This window comes from Brassica oleracea, chromosome C3, assembly GCF_000695525.1.
Source record: "Brassica oleracea var. oleracea cultivar TO1000 chromosome C3, BOL, whole genome shotgun sequence".
Classification (NCBI taxonomy): Eukaryota; Viridiplantae; Streptophyta; class Magnoliopsida; order Brassicales; family Brassicaceae; genus Brassica; species Brassica oleracea.
The window spans coordinates 32059154-32074022 of NC_027750.1; the positions used below are offsets into that span (position 1 = coordinate 32059154).

General features: G+C 34.7%; 3 protein-coding genes across 4 annotated transcripts; 2 read left to right on the forward strand and 1 right to left on the reverse strand.

Annotated features, from left to right (window-relative positions):
* The first annotated feature begins 5026 nt into the window (after window positions 1-5026).
* Window positions 5027-7017, forward strand: LOC106331448 (proteasome subunit alpha type-6-B-like). The gene is made up of 8 exons (XM_013769804.1): window positions 5027-5195; window positions 5293-5387; window positions 5475-5653; window positions 5740-5798; window positions 5908-5990; window positions 6264-6359; window positions 6467-6526; window positions 6674-7017. Exons 1-8 carry the CDS (start codon window positions 5120-5122, stop codon window positions 6764-6766), a joined length of 741 nt encoding a protein of 246 aa, XP_013625258.1. The 5' UTR covers window positions 5027-5119; the 3' UTR covers window positions 6767-7017.
* Window positions 7018-7761: 744 nt separating this feature from the next.
* Window positions 7762-9041, forward strand: LOC106335589 (triphosphate tunel metalloenzyme 3). Its single transcript, XM_013774153.1, has 2 exons — window positions 7762-8671; window positions 8858-9041. The coding sequence occupies exon 1, from the start codon at window positions 8050-8052 to the stop codon at window positions 8659-8661; it is 612 nt and encodes a 203-aa protein (XP_013629607.1). The 5' UTR covers window positions 7762-8049; the 3' UTR covers window positions 8662-8671; window positions 8858-9041.
* Window positions 9042-9726: 685 nt separating this feature from the next.
* Window positions 9727-11317, reverse strand: LOC106335590 (phosphopantothenoylcysteine decarboxylase subunit VHS3). 2 transcript variants are annotated; one of them, XM_013774155.1, is made up of 4 exons: window positions 11232-11317; window positions 11004-11144; window positions 10380-10420; window positions 9727-10298 (listed from the first exon to the last, which is right to left on the reverse strand). In XM_013774155.1, exons 2-4 carry the CDS (start codon window positions 11118-11120, stop codon window positions 9947-9949), a joined length of 510 nt encoding a protein of 169 aa, XP_013629609.1. In that variant the 5' UTR covers window positions 11121-11144; window positions 11232-11317; the 3' UTR covers window positions 9727-9946. The 2 variants fall into 2 exon arrangements, with proteins under 2 accessions (XP_013629609.1, XP_013629608.1); XM_013774154.1 differs by lacking the exon at window positions 11232-11317 and having other exon boundaries at window positions 11004-11214.
* Window positions 11318-14869: the final 3552 nt, after the last annotated feature.

The window sequence follows — 14869 nt, forward strand, 5'->3', positions numbered from 1 at the left end:
AAACAAACTAGACGCCTTTAACTATTGTACAAACTACATTACTTGGTAGCTGAAGAGAAATAAGTTTACCTTCAAGTGTGGAGGAAATGGTTGTTTCTCTTTGATCTCCTTGCTAATACAATCCTCGTGATCGAACCTCACCTCACCTAATAAACTCGGAAACATAAGAACACACTTCTCAGTTTCAAGAGTTAAACAACAAATAATTACACAATACACAATCTACTGAATCGTTACACGTCTATAACAGAACACATTTACCAGATGCGAAGAACACATTACACGTCTACTGAATCGATAAACTCATCTCACCTCACGTACACAATCTACATCATAATCCCTAAATCTACACGATAACATCACAAAATACAAATGAATCATTTATCATCAAAGACTAAAGAGACGAAAATATAAATACGAAATCCCTAAATCTATAGAAAATCAAGCAAATGATTCAAAGTATAAATACATGCAAATCCCTAAAATCACCCTTTCACCTTCGATTCGCAGCGATAAAGGTCGGGAGGAGACGATCGAGAGGAGATCCGTCTAGAGGAGACGCTCGGGAGGAGATGCGTCCAGAAGAGATGCTCCACAAGCAAACCGTCTAGAGGAGACGCTCGGGAGGAGATGCGTCCAGAAGAGATGCTCCACAAGCAAACCGTCTAGAGGAGACGCTCGGGAGGAGATGCGTCCAGAAGAGATGCTCCACAAGCAAACCGTCTAGAGGAGACGCTCGGGAGGAGATGCGTCCAGAAGAGATGCTCCACAAGCAAACCGTCTAGAGGAGACGCTCGGGAGGAGATGCGTCCAGAAGAGATGCTCCACAAGCAAACCGTCTAGAGGAGACGCTCGGGAGGAGATGCGTCCAGAAGAGATGCTCCACAAGCAAACCGTCTAGAGGAGACGCTCGGGAGGAGATCCGTGGTTCTGTTATCGAATCGGGGGGAGATCCGTCGGCGGGAAGGGGATGCGCCGTTGATGAGAGCTCTATCGCATATTCGATCATCGCGAGAGAGAAAGAGAAAGAAGTGAAAAGTTGATTTTCGATTCTTTTCGGTTTTGCCCAAACCAAAACGCTTCCACCATTCCCTTGCCGACACGTATCAGCTAAGGACAAAAAAAAAACATGTTAGCCAACGACAAACCGCGTCCGTCCCAGCGATATTATACAATTATTATTTAGATAAAATCAAATAAAGCCTAACGACTTCCTCTATCATACCCCGATAATGTTGCCCTTAGTACCATTCACTATGAGAAGTTAAAGTATCACACATTACACGATCATACAACAGTAACAAATGTGTGGTTCTTGTCCCTCGACAAGTTTTATTAATATATGAATTCCTGATTACTAGTGCGGGGTTTTGATTCAGAGACCGGAGGGCATTCATCCGGCTACCACTAAAGTTTTTTTCTTTTTTTTTGGTTGAAGATTTTCTTCTATTTAAAGCATGAGAAAAAAAAGAAAACAAGCCATAAAGCCTTAGTTTTTGGGCTGCACCCTATTACAAAAAAAAATAGGCCGAAGCCCACATTAGAGAAAAAAACCAGTGGATAAAAGATGAGATAGTAGAAGCCCAGATGGCCAGAAAAATGAGTTACGGATCAGAACTGAAGACTTAGACGGTTGATTGCAGAAGTGGTAGAGGAGGGTTTAGAGGATATGGTGATGGAGCAGTTGCAAACCAGAGCTGAATCATCTGAGAAGCTCCGATTGGGTTTGAGTCTCTGAAGCCATGGATCTTATTTCGAATCGTTCTGTCCAGTATGGAAGAGATGGTAGTAATGGTTTTTGCAGTGTTGCGGTGAAGTCAGAGCGTTCCTTTCTTGCCAAATAGAGTAGATTACAGCTTGCCATACAATCAGTTGAAGCTTCCTGCGCCAAGGAGGTCCTGGTAGTGATTGCATGCGATTAGACGCCAAGAAAGCATTTGCAGCTGCCATATCCTCCGTTGTTCCCTAAATAATTTTTTTAAAGATATATTGTGTAGTGTGTACTACAATTTGGATTAAGTACATATTCACTAAATACTTTTTAAAAAATTAAAATTTAAAATTATAAATGATAAACATATTACTATAATTTAGTTTATTTTTATTAAAATATGTTGGAGCACAATTTTAGTTTATGATATTAAAATAACAAATAACATTTATATATCTTTTAATTATGACATCTCTTATTTAATAAATATGTATATTTAAATTACAAAGTATATATTAAATTATGTAATCCTCCTATATATTAATTGAAAAGTCATTTAAGTGATTTCTGCTGACGTGTCGTTCATATGAGAGCTTTCCAATTAATTGTTATAATTTGATTGGTTGATGATTTTTAATTTTTATTTATTTAATTAAAATTTTTAAAAGGAAACTAAGCCTATAATTACCTAATCTAACATATGTTTCTAAACATACAATTAATCATCTTAAATATAGATGAATTAATATAATTTATTTATAGAAACAGTTTAATATCATAGATTACATTATATAAACTAATAATATACATTTAAATACATATGATACTACATAAACAATTATAAAAACGGTTTTGAATATATCTATATTAGTAGTGAATACAATAAATCATAGATTCCAGAAAATTAATTAATGTAAACCTAGTAATATTAATTAAACTCACTCATTCACTATATATATCTATTTTAAAATGTTTCAAAAAAATGCAAAACAGTTAAATATATAATTTTAAAAAAATTCTCATAATTTTCCTATGAAAATATGATATCATAGATAAGTTATCACTTTTAGAAATGATTAAAATACTTCTATATATTAATTAAGAAGTCACTTAAGTGATTTCTAATGAAGTGTCGCTCATAAGAGAGTTTTCCAATTAATTGTTATAATTTGATTGGTTGATGGTTTTTAATTTTTTATTTATTTAATTAAAGTTTTTAAAAGGAAACTAACCCTAGAATTATCTAATCTAATATATGTTTCCAAACATACAATTAATCATCTTAAATATAGATGAATTAATATAATTTATTTATAGAAACAAGTAAATATATATCATAGATTACATTATATAAACTGATAATATACATTTAAATACATATGATACTACATAAACAATTATAAAAACGGTTTTTAATATATCTATATTAGTAGTGAATACAATAAATCATAGATTTCAGAAAATTAATTAATGTAAACCTAATAATATTAATTAAACTCACTCGTTCACTATATATATATATATCTATTTTATAATGTTTCAAAAAAACGCAAAACAGTTAAATATAAAATTTTAAAAAATTCTCATCGTTTTTTCTATGAAAATGTGATATCATAGATAAGTTATCACTTTTAGAAATGATTAAAATACTTCTATATATTAATTGAGAAGTCACTTAAGTGATTTCTGTTGACGTGTCACTCATAAGAGAGCTTTCCAATTAATTGTTATAATTTGATTGGTTGATGGTTTTAAATTTTTTATTTATTTAATTAAAGTTTTTAAAAGAAAACTAACCCTAGAATTACCTAATCTAATATATGTTTCCAAACATACAATTAATCATCTTAAATATAGATGAATTAATATAATTTATTTATAGAAACAATTAAATATCATCGATTACATTATATAAACTGATAATATACATTTAAATACATATGATACTACATAAACAATTATAAAAACGGTTTTTAATATATTTATATTAGTAGTGAATACAATAAATCATAAATTCCAGGAACCAATTAATGTAAACCTGATAATATTAATTAAACTCACTCATTCAATATATATATAAATATATATATAAATATATATATATATATATATATCTATATCTATTTTAAAATGTTTCAAATGAATGCAAACATTCAAATATATTATTTTTAAAAAATCTCATCATTTTCGTATGAAAACGTGATATCATAGATAAGTTATCACTTTTAGAAATGAAAGATAACTATATAACTAATTAATATAAATTATCAAATAACACAAGTAATATTACAAATAATGATTTATGATAACTAATTGTAGAATTGGAGAAATAATATATATGTTTTATCAATTTATTTTTCTTTATCAATTATTTATATATAATTAAATAAAATACTTTAACTTTTTTATTGAAAAAAATTTAATGGTTATATATTCCTATATAAAATAATTAGATTTGTAGTTAAAGAATTATTAGAATTTTTTATGTTTTCTAAAGTCCACACAAAAAACGTTTACAAAATATCTTCATGATAAAAGCATCTGATCATTGTATTGGTCCTACACAAAAAAACTCTCTTTTTTGTTTCTTGAACGCTAGAGTATTCCCAGTTTTTTTATGTGTTAAAATAAAATATAAAGTAATTCTTCAACCAATTATCTGAATTAATTATAAGGTGAGAAATATTTGCAATAACTAAGGTTTACATTGTTGAACTATTTTAAATCTCACCAATCTTCTAAAAATATATACTGGAATTTTGATTATCCTTTGAAATTAAGAATTTAAAATTTAAAATTTTAATTATTATTCAAAAATTATAACAATGTAAACATAATATATATTTCTTTATATAATATAATCACCCGCAAAATTGCGGGCAGACACCTAGTATTCACATAAATGATGAACTATCACGAAAAGAGAAAAATTAACTTTATATATGTATAATATCTTAGTATAGTCAAGTTATTATATTTTAATAAAATGCATTGAAACATAATTTTTGTTTATAGATTAAAAAATAACTTTTCATATTCATGTTAATTTATGTTAATACATCTAGATAATTGATAATAACAAAGAATATTTCATATTTATTTTAAACATATTTATATGAAGATTTTAGATTTCAAATTTATACATAATATAATATGGTGTATTTGTAGAGAATGATTTGTTACCCATTCAAAAAGAAACTCGTACTTAGAACAAATGGACTCTTTGACAATTTGTTAAAATATTTGGATTAAATAATAATAAAATAAAAAGTTGAAAAAAATTGTAAATGAATGATGATGATAATGTTAATTTTTGTTGCATCAGTTGGCTTGATGAGAAAGGTAGAAAACTCTTAAATAAAACTAGATCAGAGAAAAAAAAAAAAAGAAAAAAAAAAAGAAGAAAAGATGAGCAGAGGAAGCGGCGGTGGATACGATCGTCACATCACGATCTTCTCTCCAGAAGGTCGTCTCTTCCAAGTAGGTCAGTAATCGAATCGAATCCTCTACTTTTAAACTCAGCATCTCTCTTTCTCGCGTTGTTTCCCTCACCCCCCCGATTTTTTGTTTTGTGTGTGTAGAATATGCATTCAAAGCGGTGAAAGCAGCTGGAATCACATCGATTGGTGTTCGAGGAAAGGATTCAGTATGCGTCGTCACCCAGAAGAAAGTCCCTGTGAGTGTTTCCCTTTTAATCGCGATTTTAGGGTTTTGGTTCCAAGATTGCTTTCTTATTTATTTATTTTATTTTTGTTGCGGTTAGGACAAGCTTCTAGATGAGTCAAGCGTATCTCACCTTTTCCCTGTCACTAAGTACCTTGGGTTGTTAGCCACTGGCATGACAGCTGATTCAAGGTCGTTGGTCACACAAGCAAGGAATGAGGCTGCTGAGTTTAGGTTTCAATATGGCTACGAGATGCCTGCCGACATTCTTGCTAAATGGTAATAATGCCCTTTCTTAGTATGGGATTAACACTTATCTTCCTCCTCTGTGCTTATCAAGTGTGACTAACTCATGTTGTCAACAGGATTGCAGACAAGTCACAGGTCTACACTCAACATGCTTACATGAGACCTCTTGGTGTAGGCATGTTTTGCACTCACTTCCCTACCTATTTGCATATCTACACATCTACTTGTTATGTTGAATTTTTTTGACAAATGACTCATTCTTGTTTTTGTTTGTCTTTATGAAGTTGCCATGGTTCTGGGTATGGATGAAGAGAGAGGACCCCTGCTTTACAAGTGTGATCCAGCCGGTCATTTTTACGGCCACAAGGTAATAATCCCACTCCACTTGTAATGCTTTAATTATTAGCCTCATATTGATACTTAGACTACTGCATTTGGTAAATTTGAAGAAGAAAAAAAGTATTACTGCTATCTTGCACTTGCTTCTTCTGTAATTTAGTGTTCTATCTTGTCTAACCAGAGACTGTACGCTTCCAATGCTTATTTGTTTGGGTTAAGACAGAAGCTTCAATGCAAATAGGAGGCTTTTCTGTTGTATAGTGTCTCAGCTAATAAGTAAGCAAACATGTGATGCATGCAGGCAACTAGTGCTGGTATGAAAGAGCAAGAAGCAATCAATTTCTTGGAGAAGAAAATGAAAGAGAACCCTGCCTTCACATACGATGAAACGGTGCAGGTAACTTATTATCTATGTTCACCGTAAAAGTTTAAATTGGTAGGATCGCATGAACCAACAGGATTCTAAAGAATAAACTTACATCTCAATATATCTGACTTTTGCAGACTGCCATATCCGCTCTGCAATCAGTTCTTCAAGAAGACTTCAAGGCAACTGAGATTGAGGTCTCAAAATTCAACACTCTCGTTACTCCTTTTTGTACTGGTGTTGGCCAGAGATGTATCATAGTTTTGAATAAAAGTGCTAGGGCGAAATGAATTTGGTTAAAGCTTTGTGAAAGGCATAACATTTTTTTCCGTGCGAATTGGCAGGTGGGAGTTGTGAGAGCTGATAACCCTATTTTCCGTAGCCTGGAAACGGAGGAGATCGAGGAGCATTTGACGGCCATTAGTGAACGCGACTGATCACTTTTGGATCTTGACGCTAATAAATCAGACTTTGCATCTCTTCCTATTGCTTTCAAATCTTTCTATGATCATTCGCATTTCGAAGAAATTGTTTCCGTCAGTCTTATGAATCTTGTAGTGTCCATTTGAATTTTCTGCTTTCTCAGATCCTCTTAATGTGAGTTGTTGCATGGAATAGAGTTAAATTAATTTCCAATGACCCAAAAGCAGAGAGCAAGTGTTATGGTTCTCAAAAGCTTTTCAATTTACCTGCATTTTCCTTCCCCTCCGCCACTTATACATTCAGTTTTAGCATTTCACGTTTTCAAATTTAAGAAAATAGTAAATTTTGCTCTCTTAGTGGGGTAAAATGAATGATGGTATCATAAAAATAGTAAACATGAAATTGTCCCTATATTTTTCTTGTTTTGGCTATGTATTGAAATAACATTTTCTTCACTTCTAACCCCGGAACCAGAAAATTTTCTAAATTTTTCTGGCTATGTGATAATGTATTCCATTATGAGTCTCGATTTTATGTTTTAGGCTTTTGATTGTTTGGGTAGTTTTTTTGGTTTTTAGAATTTAGAGTTTTGAAATGATAAAATTTATTCCATTTTTAATATAATAGATTATCTTCTTATATGATATTTGAAGTTCTAGATGTTTTCTGCGCTAAAACTTTTATAAGATAATTTAGTTTTACAGAAAATAGTAACTTGCAAATTTATAATTAATAACAGAAATTATAAATAAAAATACAGAAATTTATTTCAAAACTAAAACATAAACAAACTAGTTCACATTATTATAGAAATGATATTTTGTAATATTTATCTACTATTTGTATCTAATATAATAATTTAGATTATAGTAAATATTGAAATTTATTTGGGATATATTAGTCCGTGTAGTAGAATGCGGCGAATCTTCACCTAGCCTAGTAAATTATTATAATGATAAAACTTGGTTGAACCGGGTTGAACTACAAGTCCTATATTTTATCCGGTTTCTGAAACAATGTATTTTAGCCATTGATTTGTGGCAACAAACCCTAAATCCTGTTGAAGACCAACTTGAGAAAGTAGAGATTCTCGATCTCAAATGTTGAGAAGAAAACCCACAAAAATCCAACTCAAAATCGAAGACCGCGAAGAGCTTGAACAATCCCGCAAATCAGAACAACCCAACGCAACCGCAACCGCAACCGCCTCCTCCCTCCTCCACCTCATCGACCCTAAACGCCAAAACCCTTCCTCCAAATCCGACCGCATCGGCCTTTCCTCTTCCTAAGAGGCCCCATGGAAGTCGAAGTCAAGCTCCGCCTCCTCACCGCCGCCGCTCACCTCCGCCTCACCACTCTCCTCACTCCCTTCCACCTCAAAACCCTCCACCAGCGCAACCTCTTCTTCGACACGCCCCAGAACGACCTCTCCCTCCGCCGCGCCGTCCTCCGCCTCCGCTTCCTCCAAAACACATCGCAGCGCTGTGTCCTCTCTCTGAAGGCGAAACCGACGCTGGCCAACGGGATCAGCCGCGTGGAGGAAGACGAAGAGGAGATCGACGCCGGATTGGGTGGAGAGTGCGTGGATTCGCCGTGGAAGCTGTCGGATCTTGTGGGATCTAGGGTTTTGAAGAGGGTCAGAGAGGAGTACGGGTTTAAGGATTTTCAGGGGTTTGTTTGTTTGGGCGGGTTCGAGAATGTGAGGAATGTGTATCACTGGAGAGGCGTGACACTCGAGGTTGATGAGACTAAGTTTGATTTCGGCAATTGCTATGAGATTGAATGCGAGACCGAGGAGCCCGAACGTGCCAAGTCTATGATCGAAGAGTTCCTTTCTCTCAACAATATCGAGTTTAAGGATTCGGATATCACCAAGTTTGCTGTTTTCCGTTCGGGAAACCTTCCTTGACAGATTGATGGTTAGTCTCCCCCTTTGATTTCATGATTGTCAATTTCTGCAATGCAAATAGTAATTTAGTGTTGTGTGGTGTGTTTTAGGATTAGATTGGGATCTTCTTCATACGGATATGCTTTAAACAGTTTACTACAATTTTTTTTTTGTTTTATTTCCGTTAATCTAACTTACTGTGATGTGGATTGTATAGGTGGAGTACCTAAGACTGAAGGAATGGTGCATTTAATAATGTTTATGAGTTCACGGAGTGTCTAAGATTGAAGAAATGGTGCATCTAATAATGTTTACTATTTGAATTCGATGATCTCTGTTTACACTATTTCTTATGGCCATTTGCATCGCATCTTGTTTGCTATATATATTTGCTGAAATCCCACGAAAAGCACTATATATATATACATATAAAAACATGCAAGCTGCTGGATAAAATAACCAAGTACCGTGGAATCTCAAACTACTGAGAGAGGGAACAAACACTACTTCGATATTATCCACGAGACCCTTAACCGTTGCTAAGGGACAATAATCAAAATTACTAAAAATAGACAACTTGAAAAGAAGCAAAATAGCAAAAGATATAAACCAAAGGCTGAGAGGAGCAAAACTACCTTCGGCAGAAGTGATGGCAGCTATATTACACCATTCCTCTTAAAAAGTTGACCATTACAGAAGCCCATGCCGTTAGACCCGACCAGGATGGTTCGACTCAGTTCACTATCCGACAAACATTCCGATAGGCCTTAAACAACCAGTTGGGGAATTTATCTCTTTTGAGGACAGAAAGTTTGGCGGCCAGGAGAGACTTTTGACCAACCGTATATTCTTATAGATGCCGATAAATCCATCACCAGCCAGATTATCACCATGAAAAAAAGACGAGAGATGTATGAAGCAATACTATTTTTATATCCAGCTCCCTTATGTGAAAGTACAACATGAGATGGCATAAAACTCGAGGGGTTTGGGTAATATCCTCACTGCTCTTTGTTTTTATTTTAACAAAGCTAATTAGACAAGCGTGGTGTTATGTGCATTCATTCTAAACAGCAACAAAGAAACTGTGAAGCATGGCGAAAGATCCTTCAATGACAAACATTCTAAACAGGAAACATAAAACTAAAAGCCAGGTCGAAAGTCTGAGATAACAACAAATGGTAACACAACAAGATGAAGCTGAATAAGAGTAAGTTTCACTGAACTACTTAAAACCGACACATAGGATCCTCGTCAAGTCTTAAACCACACATAAACACACTCCCCACTTATCCCAATACATGTTTCATTTCCTCTTCTTAGCAGGTGGCTGGCGAACATCTTCGTCATCTTCCTCCTCCTCATCATCTTCTTCCTCGTCACCATCCTCATCATCATCATCACTATCGCTCTCATCACCATCATCGTCGTCATCATCATCGTTTCCTGCTCCACCATTGGTCACTGGGTCATCCTCTGGATCAGCTTCCTCCCCCCCTTCATCCCCAGAGAAGTTTTCATCATTAGCATCATCATCGTCATCATCATCATCATCAGCGTCTTCATCATCGTCGTCGTCATCGTTATCATCAGAGTCGCTGCCATCTTTGTTTTCCTCATCAGGGCGTCCTCTTTTGTAACCCTCCTTCACAGAAAGCCTGGAGAAAAAGAAAAGATAAAATTCAGATTGACTCAATTTTCTTAAAAAAAAGGGAAACGTGTGTGGCTGTTCAACTCACCTCTGATCTTCAGCAATCAACCCAATCAGCAACGATTCCGCCTGCGATTGCCACACCAGAATTAATGTTAGACAAAAATGTCTTATGCAATTTATACAATACTGAACTTTCAGTAAAGATAGTAGAACTAAACAACAGAATGTGAAAAAATATGTAATGTATTAATGCACATAGCAAGTTCATCAATACATACTAAAAATATGCAAGTTTTTTTTTTTTTTTTATGAAAACTTCAAAGGTAAACACCAAATAACATAAAACTTATACTGCTAAAGTCAATTTGTATGGATTTAAAACTTGGATAAATGAAGTCTTTTTGTTTTGCTCTCTTATACAAATCCTTATTACCATATAATCCAACAACATATGGCAAAAGCTACACAGTAAAAGTGGCAAATAGACAGAAAATGTACACTTGACATTGTTCAAATCTGCATTCAACTTCAGTTGTACAAAGACCCATCTAGAACCAATTGATAAAAGCAAGACAAAAATCTTATCCCTAACACAGAAATCTGAGTATGCACATATAAAGCAAGGAATCAAAACAAATCCAATAGACCTTGGATTCGAGACACATAGTTATCTCGATAATGGTCAGAGATTAAGAAAACGGGTGTATACCGCAAGGAGCAGACAAGCCAGGTTCCTTCCAACGAGGATGAGAAGCGTCTCAGTGACAGAACAAGCCCACGTCTGCTGTTTCTGCGTCTCCATCGACCTAGCGGCAACCACTTCCATATCTACTCGCAACTGAAGCTGAAACTGAAAAGGACACACTGTAAGAGATGAGGAGAAAGCTTTTAACGAAATCCTACAGGGGACGGGAGAGAGAGAGAGAGAGGGGAGAACCTGAATAGCTTATGTGTCTCTAGATCCGGTCAACGGGTCAAGTGTATACCCTAGATTTGGTCCGAGTAGGTTTTCTTTTCTTTTTTTCGTCTTTTGAGTTTTTTTTACAAGACTATTTTATTACTTAAATTAAGCGCGGAATAGACATCCAGACCCGATAAAACAAGATTATTTTACACTATAAGACAGTTTCCAAATTTTTATTACATTCTAAGTCAGTTATCACTACCGAGATAGTTTTTTATGACTAGAAACCAAACTATCGTTAACCAGACTCTCTTTATTTAACTAAAGTAGTCCTACAAGTTTCAAAAATTTATTATTTTTCTTCTCTTTCTCGAGAGTAAACAAATATAATTATGAAATCAAAAAGCTTCTTCTTCACATCTCACTCTTCAACCTCTCGATCTCAGGTCATCTATGCCACATCTTCTCTTCGCCGGGTCATCCTCTGTGACTGCCGGTGAACCTCAGTCGAGCTCGGTCGCGAAACTGCTTGTTCGTCTTCTCCTTCACCGTGAAATCATTCTTCTTCCATGTCGTGCTCTTCATTTCATCTCCCATGTTCGAAATCTGCCGCAGTGACCGTGTTTCAATTCATCTCCCTTGTCCTCTTCAACTCATTTCCCTTGACAAAAACTCATTATTTTTGAAATCTAAATTTGAAAAACATTTTATAAATGATAAAACTATAATCCCGAAGTGTAACCTATAATTAAAACGTAAAAGAATGAAAAATTTTGTGAAAAAAATCAATAGCGGCCGCAAATTTGTTGCAGAAAACCCTAAAATTATGGGGAAGACGAAGACATATTTACTAAAATGCTACTGATTAAAAAAATTGAAAATAAACAAAATATGTACACATTCATGGGTGGTACACATGGATAATAATGTGTATGTACACTATTAGATTAGTAATTTGTAAACACATCTAAAGTTGTTTGTGTGCTTAACATTTACTTATAAAGAAATTTACATGTACACATGTTTTTGACATCGACAAGGACTACATGTACAATATACATATTATATCTTATCAGATATTTACATGTACACATATGTTTGAGATACATGTTATATGTCTAGTATGTTGTAAAGTTGTGTACATGTTTGAGATACGTTTTTCAGATATTTATATGTACACATATGTTTGAGTGTTATCTTTTTGTTAACTCAATATGTACATTGACATAAGTGTTATCTCTGTTGTGAAATCATTCTTAATCATGCTTCAAACTGTTAGAATACATGAATATGCAAAAATTATCAACGTGTACATATAATGTATTATCCACATGTACGTTTAGATGAATTATATCCACGTGTACATCATTATGAACAAAAGTACAAAAAGATGATACTCCTCCATTGATATTTCAGATCACACTTCTTGCCGGTCTCGTTGACGACAACGGAGAGTCGGTGAACAAGTTGATGAACAAAACACAAAATATATGAGTCCAGAACAAGTTGATGAACAAAACACAAAATTCAATTCATCTTCACGGTGCGTGTGTATGAAATAGCAGATACATGTGTACAGAAAATGGTGTACGAGAAATATGATAGTGTACAAAAAATGGTGTACATGTGTACGGGAAATATGATAGTGTACATATGTAAAACAACCATAAATTAATCAGGCTAAGACCTACCACGAAGGTAGCATGAAAACACACACATTAATCAGAAGCTCTTAAACAAGGTGTGAATGATGATATTTGAGTTCAGTCAGATTTTAAGGATGTCCGACCCAGCATGTGCATGGGAAGAAGGAAAAAAGTTCACATGTACATTGTGTTAACATTATGTGAGTTCATGAAGTCGTGGAGGCTTAGTTATTTAGATAAAAAAACCTACAAAAAAGCCAAAAATATGTACACAATCACTTTGATGTATAATACAAAATTAAGTGTACATATGTACAGTTTGAATGTAATGTAGACACGACTTTTTTTCCATTACTGTTGCAAAATTACGAAAATAATCTCATCTTCTTCCTTAGCCATTGTCGACCATAAACCCTAATCTACGCATATCTCACCTATTTTCCACGATTCTTTACATTCTCAACTTGTTTTTATGTATTTTTACCTAGATTTGATAGCTTTCAGTCCTAATTCATGGCAAAATGAGTCAGAATGACGAGAAGATGTTTATGGTAGTTCATAGACGAGAGTCGCCAACGTCTCTACCGTTGATGTTGTCGTCGAATACTCCATCACTACACCACCATCAGCCAGGTATCTTCATATATCTCAAAAGATAGTTTAGAGAAAAAAGATAATGATTAAAGATAATTTCTCTGGAAAAATGAATTTAGAAGAATCAAAATTCATTTACGAAAATTTCAGAGAAGTATAAAGGGGAAGAGGAAGAAGAAAGTTACAAGGTCCCACTTTATTTTAGTTAGCGTAATGGGTATTAGCTGTCAATGTTATTTAGTTAGTTTATAAGTGAAAATGAAATTTAGTTAGACAAAAGTGTCTGAGTAGTGATAAGTGTCCTATTGTGTTAATAAAACTCATAAACTGTCTCTCGGTGTAATTCTTTCATAAAACATTGGCAAAAAAATAAAATTTTGAGACATGTATTCTTATCTAATGAATCCACAATCATGTTTTGGGCTTGATGTTGATAAACAATCCGAAAATCTCTCTTTGTTGTGAAACTTAGAATTTAGAACTGTAAGTTTCTGCATATTATTAATGAATAAGTGTTCCCTTTATATAGAGGTTACAAGAGAGATAAATGAAAATACAATAATAGGAAAGATTACAAATCATAAACATAAAAGAATTAGGAAATAGGCAAGTTGTAGCCGTCTCTCTCTCCTCTCCACGTCTCGTGGCCGCCTCTCTCTCTCTCTAGGGTTGGGCCGTCTCTCTCTATAAGTGTATGGGCCGGTTATGGACCGGGCCGGTTATGGACATCCACCAATTGATTTATAACACTCTCCCTTGGATGCCATAACCATACATAGATTGTAATACGCTTAATGTTGCCTCATTAAAACCTTATCAGGAAAACCAAGTGGGACAAAACCATGATGAAGGAAAAAGGGTGCAATACGTACTACTCCCCCTGATGTGAACCTCAGTGGAGGTCCTTCAGCCTACGCATCCCAATCTGATGCGTGAGCTTCCAGAACGTGCAGGTAGGAAGTGCCTTGGTCAATAGGTCAGCTGAATTGTCACTGGATCGTAGTTGGATGACCTGGACCTCACCGGCTTTCTGAAGCTCGTGAATAAAGAAGAACTTAGGCAATATGTGCTTCGTCCTATCACCTTTTATGTAACCGTCCTTGAGTGAGCAATGCACGCAGCATTGTCCTCATACATCACGATTGGCTTTTTGCACTCGGCCATCCCGCAATCAGCTCGGACGTGTTGGGTCATCGACCTCAACCAAACACACTCGCGGCTGGCCTTATGTATGGCCAAGATTTCCGAGTGATTAGATGAAGTGGCCGCGATGGTTTGTTTCATGGAACGCCATGATATGGTCATACCTCCATGTGTAAAGACATATCCTGTCTGTGATCGAGCTTAATGTGGATCTGATAAATAACCAGCACCAGCAAAGCTAACTAAACCAACTTTGTTATGGTTAGTATAATATAGACCCAAGTCTTT

Excerpts from the sequence above, each read along its gene's own strand:
- LOC106331448 (XM_013769804.1), top strand. The coding sequence starts at position 5,120 with ATGAGCAGAGGAAGCGGCGGTGGATACGATCGTCACATCACGATCTTC. Across the intron at positions 5,654-5,739 it reads GCCGACATTCTTGCTAAATG|GATTGCAGACAAGTCACAGG; the intron begins GTAATAATGCCC and ends TGTTGTCAACAG. Across the intron at positions 5,799-5,907 it reads CATGAGACCTCTTGGTGTAG|TTGCCATGGTTCTGGGTATG; the intron begins GCATGTTTTGCA and ends GTCTTTATGAAG.
- LOC106335589 (XM_013774153.1), top strand. The coding sequence starts at position 8,050 with ATGGAAGTCGAAGTCAAGCTCCGCCTCCTCACCGCCGCCGCTCACCTC.
- LOC106335590 (XM_013774155.1), bottom strand. The coding sequence starts at position 11,120 with ATGGAAGTGGTTGCCGCTAGGTCGATGGAGACGCAGAAACAGCAGACG. Across the intron at positions 10,421-11,003 it reads TGGCTTGTCTGCTCCTTGCG|GCGGAATCGTTGCTGATTGG; the intron begins GTATACACCCGT and ends TGGCAATCGCAG. Across the intron at positions 10,299-10,379 it reads TTGATTGCTGAAGATCAGAG|GCTTTCTGTGAAGGAGGGTT; the intron begins GTGAGTTGAACA and ends CTTTTTCTCCAG.